Below are 21,224 nucleotides of genomic sequence, written 5' to 3' on the forward strand. Positions count from 1 at the left end.
GTGTGCTCGTGTCGCGGTTTTTTAACCCTTTATTCCTGCTCCAAGTTTCTTTTTCGCGGCCTCTTCTCCGCCATGGTATTCCGTAATCAGCCGCGGGTGTCCCTCACTTACCCCTTTCTTCTGGTTTTGGCACCTTTGTGGCCAGCAGCCTCAGTGTGGTGCACTTTCCTGGCCCTGCTTCATTTGAAAATGCGCCCATACAAGACTGCAAACGGGCCGGTGTCAATGTCCCCACACAGGGCAGGTGTGACATGGCTGCCTGTAACACCCATGTCAACGCCCGCCACCGCTGCTGAACTTTACTGGCATCCGGCTATCAGTCTCATAAAAGCTGCATCGTCCAACAAAGAAACCAACTGCCCCCCAAAAGTGGGAGATGTCAGCACCCCTTTACCAGGTGGCACAGAAAGAAGCCCAGGTAGAAAACACACAGCCCTGTTTGCAAGCCTGGATTAAGACCCCCGCAGACCCCTGGGTGAGTTGATCATACTTTGAACAGAGCAGCGTGCCAACACCTGGTGGTTTAATGCTGCACAGTGTTTCCCACTCTTGGGTTCGGCACTTGGGCACTCGATTGTTTAATCAAAAGTGATTGGGGGTCCTCCTTTGTCATTTTGGTGTATGAAGACTTGTTCCTGAAAAGGGCCTTTGCCATCACAGGCCCATGGGCGCATATCCGCAAGGCAACCTGGCTGTCTGATCAATTCCTGTTGGATTTCTTTGCTCGAACAAAGCGTACTAAATATGGTCGTCCAGTATACTGGTACTGAAAAAGTTGCAAAGACTTTCTAAACAGTATGGTACCAGGATTTTGTTTTTTGGGTACCTGAAGTACATGATAGTTTTCAAGCACCTCTGGCTTGTCCATTTATTACCATGATCAGAACTAAATTGTGGGGCCCAAGACTCCCTCTCTTCGATGTAATATATGTATTGTACGGGGTGGCCCGTCTCCACCAAGACAACTGCATTACGTGGTGAAGAGAAAAACGATCAAATGTGGTAGTCACATGTGCAGAAGATGCTGAAAGTGATCTCCTTGTGCGTCAATACATCTCTGTGCCCGTTTCAGCATGTTCATGTACACTCTTTGCAATGTCAAGAGACCGATTCTCTGTATGGCATTTTCAATGTTCAGCTTCAGTTCATTTACAGTCCGCGGACTTGTCTCATACACGCAGCACTTTAAATGACTCCACAAGAAATAGTTGCATGTTGTTAAGTCAGGCCATCGTGGTGGCCATAAACTCTTGCTAGTAATAGTAGCCATAGATATGTGAGAAGTATAGCAAGTCGCATCATCTTGCTGGAAGTAACAATGCACTTCAAAAGTGGTTTCCAGGGGTCAGGCAGCAAGGAAATAATGCAGGCGATACGACCGCCTATCCAGTTGCAGACAAGATGGGCCACCCTGTATCTGCCTGGAATCATTTATATCTCTCTATTATTTAAAAAAATCTTTTGATACGAGACAAGACTTTTTTCCCCCAAGAGATTTTTTTCAAGTCCCGCGAGACGAGACTTTTGAAATGAGATTTTTTCAAATCCCACCCGCCTCTCAACCACATTCAGCCACGCTCACGGTCCTCTCACCTCTCATTCGTGTCAATGCTTTTATCAGACATAGTTCCTGCTCTCTCAGCTCTTATAAATTTTAACGTTTTCCCCACTTAAAGTTCCCAATTAAAGAAGACGTATTATATCCAAATCTTATTGAAGAATTTTATCACAAAGGGTTATCAACACGATGAAGTCAAACTAATTAATGCCAAAATTGACGATCGGTTACATGGCAAATTGGTTAACTGCATATCAGTAGACTCTGCTGAAACAGTTGGTGGTGATGGTGCGGAAGATGAAAACATCGACTTACAATATCACGAAGAATATCTACAACCGTTAACACCATCTGGTCTTCTACCGCACAAATTACTGTTTAAAGAAGGATATTTCCAAGAAAGGTATTGTAGTACATCTTCAGGGGTAACATTAGACACCAAAGGAGATCTTGATATGACATTCGTTTTAAAACGTTTACAGTTTCCTATTAGAATAGCTTTTGCTATAACAATTAACAAATTACAGGGACAGACATTTGAAAAAGTCGTTTATTTATTAGAGAGAAAGAAACGAAATTCACTCACGGCCAGTTATACGTTGCATTGTCACGCTGAAAGTCCAAACACGGAATCAAAATTCAATGCGATATTGACGGAAATGTAATTCCAAATATTGTTTTTACTGAAGTTTTACAGTAAAAGTGTAAGTTTAAAATTATTTGCGTGTTCATTTCAAAGACAAACAATAAAATCGTATTACGCAACAAATAACTAATGCAACACGAAGCAGAATTTACTTTTAAATTATTACGGTTTACTATTTTTTAATATGGTTAATTACTTGCTGTAATGTAAAATAGTTCAATTATGCATATGTAACAATCTATCCATCCATTTTCCAACCCGCTGAATCCGAAGACAGGGTCACGGGGTCTGCTGGAGCCAATCCCAGCCAACACAGGGCGCAAGACAGGAACCAGTCCCGGGCAGGGTGCCGGCCCACCACAGGAAACACACCCACACACGGCAGCCAATTTAGGATCGCCAATCCACCTAACCTGCATGTCCTTGGACTGTGGGAGGAAACCCACGCAGACACGGGGAGAACATGCAAACTCCACGCAGGGAGGACCCGGGAAGCGAACCCATGTCTCCTTACTGTGAGGCACATATGTAACAATTCCCATGAAAATAACAATCTGTTTAAATTGAACATGCGCATCCCCACACGTGAGCGGCAGAACCGCAAAGTGGCTAGCGTGTAGTGCAAGCCCAGGGGTTGGTGAGTGCAGGGGGCAAAGCCCCCTAGTTACACACACACATATATATATTTTATATTATACTAGCCAGTATTAGTGACACAGGACAGTGAGGAGGGCCCTGCCCAGCTCTCTACTCCTGACGTCACTCTGCCCTCTCCTCTCGGATTAGCATGAATATATCGCTCCTACAAGTGAACTCTGATTTTTAGCACAATGAGAGAAGTCACAAAATCAACCAGAATGTTCAAGCAAATTATAGAAAAAAAAAGATCTAAATCCGTGAAGTCGTTCTCTTGTTCGCTAACTAAGCGGAGTTAAGGTTACGCCCCGAGGCAGACGCGTGAGTGAGGAGGGCCCCGCTGCCAGTCTCTCTAGGATTTGCACTAATGAATCGGTACTGCAAGTGAACTCTGATACCACGATGAGAAAGTCGCAAAATCAACAGAATGTTCAAGCAAATTCTAGAAAAATATCCCAATCTAAAGCCGTGAAGTAGTTCTCTCGTGAAACGCTGACAGACATACAAACGGTTCTAAAAAAATAGAAATTTCACACTTGGACCACAAAATTTTTCAAACCGTTTCTTAGCGAGCAGCTTTGGGCCAAGGGTACCCCACATTCCAAATTTCAAGTCCCAAGTCCTCATGGTGCGGGAGATTTCGTGATGAGCGAGTCGTCAGTGGGATTTGGCATATATATATATATATATATATAAAACGCACTGGTGATTCCGAGGGGGACGCGCTCTTCATAATGATTAGAGGACTGCAGCGTAGCAGGGAGGTGCACGTGTCTATGGGCAGGGTGTACAAAACATCGGGAAGGGGGGAGTTCTCAATTATTTGCTTCGGTACCATTTTGGTATCAATACTGAAAGTCAGCATTTTTGTACTGATCCACCTCTGCTACCCTTGGGCTAAAGGCCATCGGTCAGCTTTGTAGTCATCTGATCTAAAGGTCTGGACCCACTGATCACACCTCGGTGTTGACTTGGCTCTTAAAAATGGAGCCACTGCTGAGAAGACCCAAATGAGTAGTGAGGTTGTGCTGGGACCAGCCAGACAAGGTTTGGGAGGAGATCATCTGTCCCCTTTGTAAGGGGTAGAAGTTTGAGAACATGGGATCTGAATGGACCTCAACGGTAGAGCCCACTGTAAAGAACTGTGTGGAAAATGGTGATCACCAACAGGTGTGATGGCAACCTTGGGATCAATGGGATGAAATCAGTGAGGAAAGATGAAAGCAGAAGGGTAAAGAAAGAGGCTCCCCTGTGCTCTGTGGAGGTGGGTCTGATTATTTTTATTAGAAAGTGCTGGTAGGCCACAAAAGCCCTGAAATGAAGGCCAATGGATGGAACAAAGAGCAACACGGCAGAGAGATTCAGGCAGTGTGGTGTTGCAGTTAAGGCTTTGGACTTCAAACCCTGAGGCTGTGGGTTCAAATGCCACTACTGACAACACTGTGTGACACTCAACAAGTCACTTCACCTGCCTGGGCTCCAACTGGAAAGACAAAAAACAAACGTAACCAACTGGATCTGAAATGATGCAAGTCACCCTTGGATAAAGCATGTCAGCCAACTAGTAAGAGTAAAGTGAGAAAGGCCACTGCTCTTTATTGTGATAGCAGGAAGCACTCTGGGACATCTGTAACTTGGGCTGGCTCCCACAATGGGCCCACTGGTTGTCCTCGTCCTCTCATTGGCCGAGTTCCTTCTGCTCAAGCTGTCTACCAAGATGTCCATCTTGTACAGTCCAGAGTGCTCAATGGTAGCTCCTTGTGCTCAATGAAAGTGTCCTTGAGGTTTTCCTCCTCTAGCTTCTGCGGCTCACCGAGATCCAGGCCTCTTCCTTTGGGGATGACACGAGTTCACACCTTTCTTCCACAACCTGGCTGGACACCTTGCAGAGCTTCAGTCTGTTCAGCAGCGAACAGAGTAACACCGTTGCCACCACATAGGCAAACCTGAGGTACAAGACGTGGCAAGGTCAGTGAATGATGGTTAATGCCAGGACTTAACCTCATGGAGGACGTTCTACTCACCGCAGCTCTGGACACTCCTGGCTTCCAGAGAAACCCAACAAAGACAAGCTCTTCCTTGCTGATTCTTCATCAAATCGATGAGGATCGAACCTGTGGAGAAGAAACACAAGGAAGCACAAAGCAGCTGAAAAAGAGAAGACATTGCAGCAAAGGAGTAAAACAGCACAGGCCAAGGTCCACCTACAAACCTGTAAGGCAGGGGCCAGATGGCAGCATCCTGTAGCACCACACCCAGGGCATAGATAACCAGAGTCTGAAACAAAGAGAACATTGTGTGGAGAGAGAAAAAAAAACAAGGGGGACTAGCAGGGCAACACCTACTGAAAGAAAGAAGGTGCCACATGCAGATACTCCATCAGTGGGCAGAGCTGCCATACCCAGCAACACCCAACAGACACAGAAATGCCATCAGCACCCAGTGATGCCCTGTCCACTTGCAGATCCCAACAGCACCTGGAGGCACACAGTCCACTCCTTGGCCAAATCAGCTGGCCATGTTTTGCAGAGTCCCATTAAACCCTGCCATACCTCTTTAGGAATGACATGCTGGTCCACACGTCCCTCCAGCTCCTGCACACGGGCTGCCACAGGGGTCAGTTTGGCAGTTCGGACGGTCTCATGAAGGACTCGTCTACAGAGCCTGATGAAGACAAATCAGACACAGCGTATTAGGACTGGGGGCTCCTGGAGAACATGGCCAGTGTAGAGGGACAAGGACACTCACCTCAACTGCTCTAACTTGTCCAGTGTCACCGGCCCCTGGCCCAGGACCTCCTCCAGCTCACGGTGCAGCTCCTCCTGAACGTCTTCCACGGTGGACAGAAAATATACCGCCCAGCTGCATACTGAACAGAAGTGGGCAGTAGTGAGTAACCAATCGAGGTATGCCAGCTCACATCATGGCGCAGGTGGTCAGTTGCATAATGCCATGTCACTTTAATTTACATGTAACACTGCTTGGCTCAGATGACCAGCAAAAAGTGGCCCACGTCTAGGAGTACAGCACGTGCCCCCCTTGGTTAGCTGGCTAGCTTGACAGATATGAGGTGGCACTCTTCAGCTGTCCATCACACACACAATTCTCCTAAAGTCCTACTTACAATTAGCTGTGATGATGCAGCCCACCAAAGAGAAAATGACACTGTCCTCTAGCACCTGGGGAGACAGTAACAAGGAGAGGAAGCCATCATTAGCACACCTGGGCTCGGGTCTAACAGAAGACACTGTAGCTCTGTGTCCTTTTGCTTTGCCAGTCATGGCTATGGTGGACAAAGCTGAGCCACGTGAGGGGAGAAGACAAGTCCAGGAAAGCTTCGTCAGGCTGCACAAGAGAGAAGGAACTTCAGAGGCAGAGCACCCAAAGCAAAGAGAGTTGTGCCATGGACAACAAAATGAACGGCAGCTGAGAAGACCACCCGAGCAAGGATTTGAGGGGCAAAGAGCCAGGCCTATGGCAGCTCGATGTCTTCACACAGACAGTTTTGATGAGGACCCGACAAAGCTTTTCAATCCTAATTTCTCCCAAATTCTGAAGCTCCCTAAAGCCCTCCAGTCCACCACACTATGTGGTCACGTATTCCTTGTTTTTGTGGTTCTTTATGTGAGGAACACCTTTTTAACATTTACAGTTAAATTATCCTTACGTTTCCCACTGTGTCCTTATTCAACAACTCATCTTAAACTAAAAGCCAGGATCCACTCTCCAAATTTGTTTAATTATTAAATGCACTTCAGTTACGACACCTCACAATCTTCACTGGCTCAACTCCTTCCCCCTTGCTCACTCTCCATGGTCCCCAATCAGCCCCGTTGCTCTTCTCCGGACTTTTCCAAGCGCTGCTTTGTCTTTTTTGTAACATGGAGACCAAAAGTGAACACAGGACTGCAGGTGAGGCTTCACCAGTGTGTTACGAGGTGCAAGTCTAACACCCATCAGGCTGTACTCCACACATCAGGGCGCCACAGAACTAGGAAAAGAAATTCCGAGCACATCACGCCAGTTCTGATGTCACTACACTGGTTACCCATGTCATTTAGAATTGACTTTAAAATATGGCGTATGGTCTGCTCCATCCTATATACCTTACACTCCAAATCATAACCTCAGATCTTCAAATGAGGGTCTGCTTAGAAGTCCAAGAGCTAAACTTAAAAGAAGTGGGGAGGCGGGCGGCCATCTGCTGTTATGCACCTCAAATCTGGAATACGAGTTTACCAAGAGAAATTTAAAAAACTGCTAAAAACTCCATTATTGTCACATAGCTTCCTCATAGCTTCATATTTATTTAATTATCCTTATCATTCATGGTGTCTCCACACTCTGTACTAAATCCGACTTTCCCTGCTGTTCTCTTTCCAGTTTTCTGTGGTGGTGCAGATGATCAGACCACCGTGCTGTCCCTCCATTGATGGTTTAAAGGCCAGAGGTCCACATGACCATCATCATCATCAAATTCTTCCAGGTGAAGCCTGAAAACCCTGAGGAGTGATTGAGATCATTGATGTTTGGTTGGTGGGGGGCTGGGTGGTCTCGTGGCCTCGGACCCCCCTGCAGATTTTGTTTTTTTTTTTTTTTCTCCAGCCATCTGGAGTTTTTTTTTTTCTGTCCTCCCCTGGTCATTGGACCTTAACTTTTATTCTATGTTAATTAGTGTCGCCTCATTTTATTTTTATAGTTTGTCTTTTTTTCTCTTTCTTCATCCTGTAAAGCACATCATTTGTACGAAAATCTGCTCTAGAGATAAAAGGTGTTGTTGTTATCCTATGAGCCTTCTTAATGGCTTCAGTCCACGGTCTGGATGTACTGTAGTTAGTAACCAGTCCAGTGTGACTCCTAAGGTACTAAGTCACCTCTGTCCCGTTACTCATTTTGATGGTCTGCTGTCCCACTTTGGTGCCACTGCTCACAGAAAAGACACCTTAGGTACGGGGAGCCCTGGAATTAAAGGATGGAAACATTCTGTGCCCACATTCAATATGAAAGCACAGAATGAGCAGCAGGCGGGTGGCCAACGTCTGCAGGACTCGGACCAGAATGCTCCACTGAGGTTTTGTGTTCCTCTCCTCCGCTGACCAGAGTAATGGAGAGATATGGTGAAGGTCCAGTTATGTTAATCAGTCCGAACTGCTCTTCCTTCCTGTGTGTTTAAATAAATCTGTGTCTTTACAAATGACTAACTACATAACAAATACATGTAAGATTGGTGTGACAGTCTGATAAATATATGTAATTATGGGAAAAAATAATACTTTAGAACTGAGGGGCTCTGCCCGCTGCTCGCTTCGCTTGCCAACCCCCGGGCGGGCGCTACACACTGACCACTTCACGGCTCTGCCACTCGCGTATGGGGATGCAGATGTACAATTTAAACAGATTGTTATTTTCATGGGAATTGTTACATATGCATAATAGAACTAACTATTGTACATTACAGCAAGTAATTAACTATAGTACAAAATAGTCAAACGTAATAAATTGAAAGAAAATTCTGTTTAATGTTGCGTTCGAGGTATTCATTGTGTTATACGTTTTCGTTCTGTTTGGCTTTGAAATTAGCACACAAATACGTTTTAAACGTACACTTTTACTGTAAAACAATTTTTTGAATTAACTTTTCGTCAAAATCGCATTGAATTTTGATTCCGTGTTTGGACTGTCATTGTGACAACGTAACGTACAACTGCTGTGAGTGAATTTTGTTTCTTTCTCTCTAATAAATAAACCGACTTTTTCGAATGTTTGTCCCTGTGATTTGTTAATCGTCTTTGCAAAAGCTGTTCTAACAGGAAACTGTAAACGTTTTAACAGAAATGGCATATCAAGATCTCCTTTGGTGTCTCATGTCATTAGTGAAGATGGACTTCATTACCTTTCTTGTCGCCTGTTAATATTTTATATGTCAGAATTGTTTGACCAACTTTGAATACAACTAATCTTGTCTTATTGCATAGCCCATCACTCAGACATCGATTACGTAATAACATTACGATTCATCCTTCTTTCAACAGTAATTCGGCCGGTGGAAGACCTGACGGTGTTAATGGTTGTAGATATTCTTCGTGATATGGTAAGTTGATGTTTTCATCTTCCGCACCATCACCACCAACTGTTTCACTGGTTAAGTTTAGGGCAGATTTCAAAATCCTCCTTTTAACATATAAAGTATTAAATGTCCAAGGTCCGGCTTACTTGTCTGAACTTCTCATGACTTACAAACCTGAGCGCACATTAAGATCTCAAGATGCCGGTCTGCTTAGGATTCCAAGGATTAATAAAATAACAGTGGGAGGTCGAGCTTTTAGTTATAGGACCCCCTAAACTGTGGAGTGGTCTGCCGGCTACTATAAGAGATGCCCCTTCAGTCTCAGCTTTTAAAGACTCATGACTTCAATTTAGCACACCCTGACTAGCGCTGCTGATTAACTGAGCGGACTGTCATTAGCACTAAAACATAAGTAACATGATAGTTCTAATTGGTTACTAACCCTCACCTGTTCGGTTTCTCTTCTCGGTACTCAAATGTGGCACTTGGTGCCCACGGCCCACCTGCCAAGTTGTTTTATCTGCCTAAGGTATAGTCATCTCTGATGGAGGATCACAGGAATCGTCAGGTTGAGGGGTCCTGTCATCGGATTGGCTGGCCTAGTTATGCAATGGCCAAATGGGGGAGGCAGCTTGATGGCTGAGGTCTCCAGGACCTCATATTATGGCATATCATCTAGTGTTAAATTCTGGTCCGTACTTGTAAAATTTTTATTTGTATTGAGGATTTGTTCTGTTCTTTGTATTGTATTGTATTGTATTGACCCCCTTTTTCTTTTTGACACCCACTGTACGCCCAACCTACCTGGACAGGGGTCTCTCTTTGAACTGCCTTTCCGGAGGTTTCTTCCATTTTTTTCCCGACAAAGGTTTTTATTGGGAGTTTTTCTTTGTCTTCTTAGAGAGTCAAGGCTGGGGGGCTGTCAAGAGGGTTAGGGTCTGTTAAAGCCCATTGCAGCACTTCTTGTGTGATTTTGGGCTCTACAAAATTAAATTGTATTGTATTGTATGAGTCCGGGTAAATAACATACAGAACGATCTCACCGTGATTCATCAGCGATGGTGGAAAATAATGTCCAGCCCCGGAGTTTCTGCTGATGACTGTGTTGTTGTGAGTCCAGCTGAATGAGAAACAAACTTGAAAGAAGGCACGATGTGAATAAAGGCAGAAAAAAGATGATTGGTGGTTTGTTAGGTGAAGTGAATCTCCTCCTCTCCTCTCGTCTGTCTTCTTTCCCTCCTTACTGTTTAAATAATAATGAGCCGCTTGTAACTACCAAAACTCGGGTTCTGCCGTTTCCAGGGCTCGCTGCCTCCCTGCAACATCTTTCCCTGTTTCTCATTACGTGGATGACATTTAAACAAACATACAGATTAGTTTAAACGGGGTGCTGTGACGAGACGTGACTGGGTGCAAACACTAAAACAACAACACTTGCTGCACTTTTGCCTTCCCGTTTGGCTGCCTGTGGATTCTCGTCTTGTCCTGGATGGTCTCCTGTGTCTGGCGTACAGACCGTCTGGTGTCTTCCTACTGTCTGAGGATTTCCTGTCGTCCTGATCCCGTCACACATCATCATCATCATCATCATCTCATCCCGGTAGGACTGACCTTTACATTCACATACGGTACAGCGGGCTGATCTCTGGACTCTCCACCTCCATCGTTTCATTTCACCAGTTGCCGTTTCTCATGGACTTCGTCGTGTGTGGTTTCTGTTAGTGGTTTGTTATTCTTGTGTATCACTGTAAAGCGAACACTGTAGTTTCATACGTTTCATTTATTATTGTTTAATCCATTCTTTAATTTCTGTTTTATTACCGGTTGCTTTTTTGTCTCTGTGAGGGTGTGTGTGCGAGTCGGGCCAAGGCCAGGGTGCGTTCCTGGGATCCCCATCGAAAAAAAAAAAAAAAAAAAAAAAAACAAATCACCATCCCATCGACGCTATGAACCTTAGATGGGTTTGAGTCTGCTACAACCGTGGTTGGCAAGCCCTGGCACCATATTACAAAGCTGCCACTATAGTGGAACCTCGGTTTGCAAGCATAATTCGTTCCGGAAACGTGCTCGTAGTCCAAAGCATTCGTATATCAAAGTGAATTTCCCCATAAGAAATAATGGAAACTCCGATGATTTGTTCCACAACCCAAAACTATTCATATAAAAATGATTAATACAAAATATAAAGTAAAAATACATAAAACAAATTAACCTGCACTTTACCTTTGAAAAGAATCATGGCTGGTGTGAGTGAGTTTCTAAACTCTTGTGGGATTGCACCCAACGGGACGACATGCGGAAGAGCGTCCCAAAGCAATCGCAGTCTCCCAGCGCTGTAGCAGTTCTCTGTAAAAGCGAATCCGAAAAGATCGCGGACATGCTGTAAGCGCCTGCCGTCGATGGGTGATACAAGGAACAAGAAACATTAGAAATGTGCAGGGCCCTGCCTGACTGCTGTGTCTGTGTATAAATAACCGCGCTGTTGCTGTTTCAAGCTGAATAAAGCTGGTGTTGCTAAAGTACTGAGACTCAGCTTCGTGTTTTAGGGTGCAAGACAGGGACTCGAATCTGCGCCTCCGGATTACAGTTTTACTCGTGCTGATCGCCAAGGAAAGAGGGGTGGAGGACTAGCAAACATTTACTCAAGCAGGTTAAAATGTAAAAATATCAGTTTTGGTAAATTCAAGTCTTTTGAGTATCTCGCCATTATTATTCAGGGAGATTCTCACGTTCTAGTATTATCCGTGTATAGACCTCCAAAATTCAACGCGTCTTTCTTTGAGGAATTCTCTGACTTGATGTCAATCTTAATTACGAACTATGACACACTCTTAATAGTCGGCGACTTTAATTTTCATATAGATAATCAATGTGACCAGAAAGTAAAAGAATTTATGAACCTCCTGGACTCTTTTGATTTGAGACAGCTCGTTAATCAGCCTACACATAAAGCAGGTCATACGTTAGACTTAGTGATTACTAAAGGACTAAAAGTTGATATAAAGCAGGTCATTGATACGGGTCTATCAGACCATTTTCTTCTACTCTTTAATATAGAAATAATGATAGAAAACACTCATGAGAAGCATATTGTTAAAAAACATTTCTTTGACTCATCAGCAGCTTTAAAACTTTCAAACATTCTAACCAATCAGTCCGTTTATAGTGCCAACTATAATAGCGAGGAGAATGTAAATAGTAAGGTGGAAAGATTTAATACTAAAGTGAGGGCTGCTGTTGACTTAGTTGCACCTGAAAAGACAGTTAAAAAATCTTCTAGCATTGTTATACCATGGAAGACCCAAAGAGTGTCTGATTTAAAGAGAACATGCCGTAGAGCTGAGCGTAAATGGAGGAAAACTAAACTAACTATTGACTATGAAATATTAAAAGTTAAAATAACAGAATACAATAACACAGTCCGTCTTGAGAGACGCTGCTATTTCTCTAAGATTATAAATAACAATGCTAGTAATCCCAGAGTCTTATTTTCGACAATTGATCATCTGTTAAACCCAGGTAACTCAAAGGAATGCCTCCTAAGTACTTCCAGTAAAACCTGTGAGGCTATCGCTGCATTTTTCAATCAAAAAATTAATGATATTAGAAATAACATAGTATATCTCCCCAACACTAAGGATCCTCCTAAACCCCAGTACCCCATAATAAACAAATTAAAGTCTTTCACTAGGATAGATTTACCTGATTTACATAAAATAATTTCTCAAATGAAACCCTCCACCTGTGCCCTTGACCCAATACCAACAAATTTTTTCAAAGAAGTATTGGGCGTGCTTATTGATAATGTTCTTGACATAGTAAATTCGTCATTAGATATGGGGGTCTTCCCAGACTGTCTTAAGACTGCGGTAGTTAAACCCCTACTTAAGAAAAATAATCTCGATCCCTCTGCTCTTGAAAATTATAGACCCATCTCTAACCTGCCTTTCTTAAGTAAAATTCTAGAGAAGGCAGTCATTATACAGTTAAATGAGCACCTCAATAAACCTGCTATTCTTGATAAATTTCAGTCAGGTTTTAGAACAAATCACAGCACAGAAACTGCACTCGTTAAAGTAGTAAATGACTTGCGGATAAATGCAGACAGAGGCCATTTATCTGTTCTCATCCTCTTAGATCTGAGTGCCGCATTTGACACCATTGATCATAATATTCTTAAGAATCGCCTTAGTCAATGGGTGGGCCTCTCTGGCAGTGTCTTAAATTGGTTTGAATCCTACCTGGCAGGGAGAAAATTCTTTGTTAGTTGTGGTAATTATAACTCAAAGACACATGATATTCTATATGGTGTTCCACAAGGCTCTATCCTGGGTCCACTGCTCTTCTCAATCTACATGCTTCCATTAGGTCAGATTATCTCAGGGCACAACGTGAGCTACCACAGCTATGCTGATGACACACAGCTGTATTTATCAATAGCACCTGATGACCCCAAATCTTTTGATTCGCTAACACAATGTCTAACTTGTATCTCAGAATGGATGAATAGTAACTTTCTCAAATTAAATAAAGAAAAAAACGAAATCTTAGTGATTGGCAATAATGGATATAATGAGGCTATTAGAAATAAACTGGATGCATTAGGATTAAAAGTCAAATCGGAGGTAAAAAGCTTAGGGGTAACCGTTGATTGTAATCTGAATTTTAAATCGCATATTAATCAGATCACTAGGACAGCATTTTTTCACCTAAGAAACATAGCAAAAGTTAGACCTCTTATATCATCGAAAGATGCAGAGAAATTAGTTCATGCGTTTGTTTTCAGTCGGCTAGATTACTGTAACGCACTCCTCTCAGGACTACCCAAAAAAGACATCAATCGTTTGCAACTAGTGCAGAATGCAGCTGCTAGAATCCTTACCAGGAAAAGAAAATCCGAACACATTTCTCCAGTTTTGATGTCACTACACTGGTTACCTGTGTCATTCAGAATTGACTTTAAAATTCTGCTTATGGTTTATAAAGCTTTAAATAATCTCGCCCCGGCTTATATATCGGAATGTCTGACACCTTATATTCCAAATCGTAACCTCAGATCCTCAACTGTGTGTCTCCTTAGAATTCCAAGAGCAAAACTTAAAAGAAGTGGTGAGGCGGGTGACCTTCTGCTGTTATGCACCTAAAATCTGGAATAGCCTGCCAGTAGGAATTCGCCAGGCTAATACAGTGGAGCACTTTAAAAAAACTACTGAAAACACATTACTGTAACATGGCCTTCTCATGACTTCACTGTAATTTAATCCTGATACTCTGTATATTCAATTCATTATCATAACTATTCATTCAAAATCTGTACTAACCCCTACTCTCTCTTCTGTTTCCTTTTCCGGTGTCCTGTTGGTGGTGGCATGCGCCGCCACCACCATCTACCCAAAGCACCATGATGTTCCAACAATGATGGATGGATTAAAAGCCAGAAGTCTGTACGACCATCAGCATCAAGTGACTCCGTGAAAAACCCGAACTACAAAGAGGACTATTTCATTTATGTGAGGTAGAATGCCCAGAGGGGACTGGGTGGTCTCGTGGCCTGAAACCCCTACAGATTTTATTTTTTTTCTCCAGCTCTCTGGAGTTTTTTTTTGTTTTTTCTGTCCACCCTGGCCATCGGACCTTACTCCTTTCTATGTTAACTAATGTTGTCTTATTTTAATTTCTTATTTTGTCTTTTATTTTTCTTCTCTTCATTATGTAAAGCACTTTGAGCTACTTTTTGTATGAAAATGTGCTATATAAATAAATGGTGTTGTTGTTGTTGTTGACTCGCACATCACAGCTCACACACACACGCGCGCGCACACACAGTCACAATGTTAATGCTGTAGTAAACACTATACGCTCGTATGGATGTTGACTATATGAGTGAGGCACACCGACTCAGACAGAGAATAGGAGACGATTGCCCACAATCCCGCAGTGAGAGAGAGAGAGAAGAACCATCAGCTCAGTTGTGATCACATGACGCTCAGCAGACAAACTACTCGTACTGCAAGACCTCGCTCGTTTATCAAGTGAAAATTTATTAAAAATTTTTGCTCGTCTTGCAAAACACTCGTAAACCAAGTTACTCGCAAACCGAAGTTCCACTGTAGTTTGGACTTTGAGCGCCACACTTCACAGCACATCATTCTTCACGCCAAGCACCTTAATAAAAGGGGCCCCCCGTGAACTCCTCCTCAGTCTTTAGTTCAGGGGTCTCCAACTCCAGTCCTGGAGGGCCACAGTGGCTGCAGGTTTTCATTCGGACCCTTTTCTTAATTTGTGTGACCAGTTTTTGTTGCTAATTCACCATTTCCCTTTATTTTCATTGACTCTGACCGCTGAATTGATTCTTTTGTCCTTAAACGGCACCTAAACATAAATTTGATGTGAAGCGAGACCACAGACGATCAACTAAGTTGGGGCCTCAAACGCCAACCAACTTCAGTTCGTTCATTTGAAGCCAAATCTCGTTACTAATTAAACCTGTTATTTAATTCCATGGCAAACATTATTTATTTATTTATTTATTTTTTTTTTTTTAAGAGCGCTGGCTGTCAAAATGTTTTGTGGACCTGAGCAGATCAACATTCCTGAGCCCTTCACCTTTCTTTTTTTTCAGTTATGGTGTGATGGACGCAGGTGCGTTTTTTTTGTGTCTTAATATTGTTTAGTGGCCAATTAAGGAAAAAGAAATAATTAAGGGACCCCGAGTCTTAAGTTGTGCATCAATTAAAATGAAGGCAAAGAGTTCATTAGCAGCAACATCTGGTCACTGATTAGGAGAAGGGTTATGGCCGCTGCGGCCCTCCAGGACTAGAGTTGGAGACCCCCCGCTTTAGAGGAAGCACAGGCGGGCAGATCACTCCTGACTGCACAGTGGCTTAAAGTTTGCCCCTCCCTCAATCCCGCTGCTTTATTAATTCATTTGGGCAGTGAGGCGCATGTACTGATAGGCTCCGATAACCAAGGAGGAGGAGTTTGGCGTCAGCCCTAAACTAACCTGGAAGCCAATGTAAAGGCGCAAGGGCAGACGTTCGAGCGCTGAGTGAAATGAAAAGAGCAAACTGGAGGTAAAGCTGTATGTCCGGTGCGTAATCTGAAATAAATACTGGGCTATTCACGAATGACCTCTCAAGTGACGCTTTGTGCTTTAGGACGTGTCCCCAGTCGACGGCGAGCTATGGACCCTGCACTTGTCAGGCTCTATGGGACACGGGGAAGGTTACACTTTAGGATTTCCACTTTCCGTTGTAACAACAACACCACTTCTTTCTAGAGCACATTTTCCTACAAATGATAAGCGCAAAGTGCTTTACATGATGAAGACAATAGCATCAGGGAAGACTAATTAACGTAGAATAAAAGTAAGGTCCGATGGCCAGGGAGGACAGAAAAAACAAACAAAAAAAAAACTGCAGACAGCTGGAGAAAAAAAAAAGCAACAAAATCTGCAGGGGGTCCGAGACCACCCAGCCCCCTCTAGGCATTCTACCTGACATCAATGACCTCAATCAGTCCTCATGGTATTCAGGGTTCACATGGAAGAACTGGACGATGACGGTCATGTGGACATCAGCGTAGGGACATCACGGTGCTTTGAATAGGTGGTGGTGGTGAATTAAAATTCAATTTTATTCCATTAAAATGAGTAAGGCAGCATACGCAGATACAGAAGGGGCAAAGTTTACGAGATGAATGTGAAATCCGGGATCTTGTGAATGATTTCCGTGATCCGATTGGTCAAATCTGAGCTGCTGGTGTTTGTAGGGGTCTGGCACAGCAGTTTCGCTTTTTCTGTTTGTCTACTTAGCGACGTTTCCAGTCAGTACATGAGGTGGCAGCTCAGAACTGTCCTCGGAGCTCATTGTAGACAACTGTCATGAAGTCCCTTCAAAACGCTTCTGGCCTGAATGCAGCCAAGGTGGCATCCGTATCCCGCCAATACCGGTTGATGTGTCCCAAGGATCATATTGGAAGCACTGGTCACGCCATCTAGCAGTCGTAGTGGAAACTACATCCGCCTGAAGGAAGCAAAGTGTTGGCCTGGCTGTGCACGTACAGTATGTGGATTCTGGCTGCTAATTTGGAGAAATTGTCCAAATTTGAGGTACAGTGCATCCGGAAAGTATTCCCAGCGCTTCATCACTTTTTCCACATTTTGTTATGTTACAGCCTTATTCCAAAATGGATTAAATTCATTTTTTTCCTCAGAATTCTACACACAACACCCCATAATGACAATGTGAAAAAAGTTTACTTGGGGTTTTTGCAAATTTATTAAAAAAACTGAGAAATCCCATGTCCATAAGTATTCACAGCCTTTGCCGTGAAGCTCATAATTGAGCTCAGGTGCATCCCGTTTCCCCTGATCATCCTTGAGATGTTTCTGCAGCTTCATTGGAGTCCACCTGTGGTAAATTCAGTTGGCTGGACATGATTTGGAAAGGCACACACCTGTCTATAGAAGGTCCCACAGTTGACAGTTCATGTTAGAGCACAAACCAAGCATGAAGTCAAAGGAATTGTATGTAGACCTCAGAGACAGGATTGTCTCAAGGTACAAATCTGGGGAAGGTTACAGAAACATTTCTGGTGCTTTGAAGGTCCCAATGAGCACAGTGGCCTCCATCATCCGTAAGTGGAAGAAGTTCGAAACCACCAGGACTCTTCCTAGAGCTGGCCATCTAAACTGAGCGATCGGGGGAGAAGGGCCTTAGTCAGGGAGGTGACCAAGAACACGATGGTCACTCTGTCAGAGCTCCAGAGGTCCTCTGTGGAGAGAGGAGAACCTTCCAGAAGGACAACCATCTCTGCAGCAATCCACCAATCAGGCCTGTATGGTAGAGTGGCCAGACGGAAGCCACTCCTTAGTAAAAGGCACATGGCATCCCACCTGGAGTTTGCCAAAAGGCACCTGAAGGACTCTCAGACCATGAGAAAGAAAATTCTCTGGTCTGATGAGACAAAGATTGAACTCTTTGGTGTGAATGCCAGGCGTCACGTTTGGAGGAAACCAGGCACCGCTCATCACCAGGCCAATACCATCCCTACAGTGAAGCATGGTGGTGGCAGCATCATGCTGTGGGGATGAGGACTGGGAGACTAGTCAGGATAAAGGGAAAGATGACTGCAGCAATGTACAGAGACATCCTGGATGAAAACCTGCTCCAGAGCGCTCTTGACCTCAGACTGGGGCGACGGTTCATCTTTCAGCAGGACAACGACCCTAAGCACACAGCCAAGATATCAAAGGAGTGGCTTCAGGACAACTCTGTCAATGTCCTTGAGTGGCCCAGCCAGAGCCCAGACTTGAATCTGATTGAACATCTCTGGAGAGATCTTAAAATGGCTGTGCACCGACGCTTCCCATCCAACCTGATGGAGCTTGAGAGGTGCTGCAAAGAGGAATGGGCCAAACTGGCCAAGGATAGGTGTGCCAAGCTTGTGGTATCGTATTCAACAAGACTTGAGGCTGGAATTGCTGCCAAAGGGGCATCGACAAAGTATTGAGCAAAGGCTGTGAATACTTATGGACATGGGATTTCTCAGTTTTTTGATTTTTAATAACTTTGCAAAAACCTCAAGTAAACTTTTTTCACGTTGTCATTATGGGGTGTTGTGTGCAGACTTCTGAGGAAAAAAATGAATTGAATCCATTTTGGAATAAGGCTGTAACATAACAAAATGTGGAAAAAGTGATGAAGCGCTGGGAATACTTTCTGGATGACCTGTAAGTGGTGCTAAGATAAAAATACGTACCAGCTTACGGTTTGCTTGTGTGTTCGATTCAAATGAACAATCGCCAGCTAATATTAGCATCTGCTTGACAGCAAAAACACAAATCATTTCTTTTTGTATAGAATTGTAAATAAATTTAGACAACAAGGGGTTAAGGTGGTCTTTGCTATTCTCTCCATCTGTGCTCGAGGGCTGGCATTGTCATCGAAGTACTTGAGGCCTTATTAACCCAAAGGAACTTTCTTTGTGCTTGTAATGGAGGGTAACATCGAGATATCGGCTGACACACACATTCACACACACACACACACATACATGTCATGTGCCAGGGTGCCTCTTCCTTAGAAGGACCAGGGGAGCAAGTGTGGGCAGAGCATTACCTCCCCCAGAACGCTAGATGGCAGCCGTGCCTCAGACTCCTGCAGGGCTTCATGGGAGATGGAGTTTAGACACAACCCTGTTGGGATCCTTGGGGCCCGAGCCCGTGTGGGCGATTCTTCTACCACACTCAGAAGTGGGGCAACGGGCACATGAAGCACTTCTGGGTGCCATCTATAAGGGGTCAGTACTCGGTGAGCCAGACTCGGGAGGAGAAGAATTGTGTATTGTGTTATTGTACTTAGTGGGACGGTGTGTGCCTGTGGGGAACGGGGAAGACGTTGCCCACCGGTGAAGAAAGAAAATAAAAACCATTTGTGTTTTCATCAGGGTGCCTCCTGCGTCCGTCTGTGTCAGGTTGAGTGGGCTGCTACGCCCACTACGCTTGTCACAACATATACATGTCACAATGTCGGGGACACTTACCAGATCGTGACAAGAATTTTGCATGCAGGTGTTTAGCGTCCAGCTGAAATAAAACGCATCAGAACAAGACTGGGGTGGCCGAGTCCACACCCACGAGTCCAGTTGGTGTGTCAAGGACAAGACCACCAGACTTAAAACGAAGGGCCGAGGGAGGCAAATCAATCACCTCTCTCAGGTGGCTCATTCGTGCAGGTGGCCATGCTGTCCGTTTCCGCCATTCCATCCACGGACCAGGCCTGAAGGCGTTGAGAGTCACCTGCTACCCTGTTACGCTGGCGGTCTTCATATGTTGCCGACACTCCCATTTGTACCCTGCTTCTCTCTCTCTGATTATCTAGAAGAAATGTGACAGTGACCAGGATGATATGAGTGAATGCAGAAGGGCAGGAGATGGGAGTTGGGACATCCTGTGCAGATCTGTGGGGCTAAAAGGGAAAACGGGGTCACCCTAGGACCCCCCCATGAGAAAACGGTGCTCTAATCGCTTTGACGCACATTACTGTCAAGTGATCCAAATTCAGTTTGTGCTCCTCACCACATCCACCACCACATGCAGAGGTCGCGCCATTTAATGTGTAACTCCACTGCTGAAATACGTCCATTGGATTATAAAGTGACCAGAGATGCAGAACACCGCTTGTCAGGATTCAACGGTGGTTGAGGTTGGGCAGGCAGAACGAGGGTCTGCTTCCTTACCCGGGCGGGAGGCTCCGAGCAGGCAGATGGCCATCATGGCCAAAGCCACAACTCAGAAGAGACGGACAGCCCATCAGCTCTTTACTCCCCCAGAACACCAGATGGCAGCAGCCCTCCGTATCGGTGCCCATTTGGGGACGAGCAGGGAATGCTGGGAGAGATATGCTGGGGGCCATGGGTGCAGCAAGGGGGCGCCGTTGGGCGATGTGCCAATGCCCCAATTCTGTATGACTTGGAAGTGCTTCCATCGGGCAGTGGCCCTGGCACCAGGTCTTTAATTAATCCAGACCAGTCGGAGCTGGCAGGACGTGGAGCGACACTCGGCGGTGCGAGGAATCGCAAGGAGAAAGAAAACCTGCGCTTTTGTAACTCTATGGAAGTTCTTTTTTAGTTAATAAGCCATCCTTTATTTGAACCCAGGACTGTGTGTGATGGCGTTTGGGGGGTCACAACGGTTACTGACACAACACCTCAGCACATCATCACATGTCTGTTTATAGGGGTCTCAATTTCAGCATTGGAGGGTCGCCAGCGCCTTTGGTTTTGTGTTTCTGTAACGTGCCAGTGCCAGTTTGGATTGTTATTCTTGTTTCAGGAACATATTTAAAGTACGAAAAATATCGTTGTGTCTTTTTCCCCCAACGGCATTTCGTTTTTTAATGAGTGCCGCCATTTTGTGGAGCGGTTGCCATAACGTTACTAAGGCCTGGAAACGTGCGGCTTATGACATCACCACCACAACTTTCTGGGTGCGTGTCCGGTAAAGACCTCAGCTTATGGTTCATCTTCAGGTCCCTTAGCATTCAAATCTGCCCTTCACTTTCCTGTCGGCAGAACAATCCCAAGTCCGGCCGTGGAGATCAGAAGTCTAATTTCTCCACAATGACTCCTGGCCGGAATTTTTGTCTTCTTCTCCCACACGGCCAGCCAGCCACATCTCAATACTTCATGTAGTGCTGTGGCATGCGAACGGGCATCCCGGTCAGGGAAGAGCATGGATTATTACCTGGACGGGACGCCCAAGAGAAACATTATCTGCCAGCTGGGCAGAAAGATCACATCGTGCCTAGCCAGTA

At 44.5% G+C, this 21,224-nt stretch overlaps 1 protein-coding gene across 1 annotated transcript in view; it reads right to left on the minus strand.

Annotated features, from left to right (window-relative positions):
* Positions 1–4,411: 4,411 nt before the first annotated feature.
* The window catches only part of LOC114655268 (cytochrome P450 20A1), a 42,086-nt gene continuing 25,273 nt past the window's right edge, over positions 4,412–21,224 (minus strand). Inside the window, exons 8-13 of the mRNA XM_028806138.2 lie at positions 5,965–6,019; positions 5,589–5,709; positions 5,393–5,504; positions 5,053–5,117; positions 4,865–4,954; positions 4,412–4,786 (exon numbers count right to left, since the gene is read on the minus strand). Of these exons, the coding sequence (XP_028661971.1) occupies positions 4,636–4,786; positions 4,865–4,954; positions 5,053–5,117; positions 5,393–5,504; positions 5,589–5,709; positions 5,965–6,019 (594 nt within the window). The 3' untranslated portion in view covers positions 4,412–4,635. The remainder of the gene's footprint in view (positions 4,787–4,864; positions 4,955–5,052; positions 5,118–5,392; positions 5,505–5,588; positions 5,710–5,964; positions 6,020–21,224) is intronic.

Source organism: Erpetoichthys calabaricus, chromosome 8 (genome assembly GCF_900747795.2).
Source record: "Erpetoichthys calabaricus chromosome 8, fErpCal1.3, whole genome shotgun sequence".
NCBI classification, from domain to species: domain Eukaryota; kingdom Metazoa; phylum Chordata; class Cladistia; order Polypteriformes; family Polypteridae; genus Erpetoichthys; species Erpetoichthys calabaricus.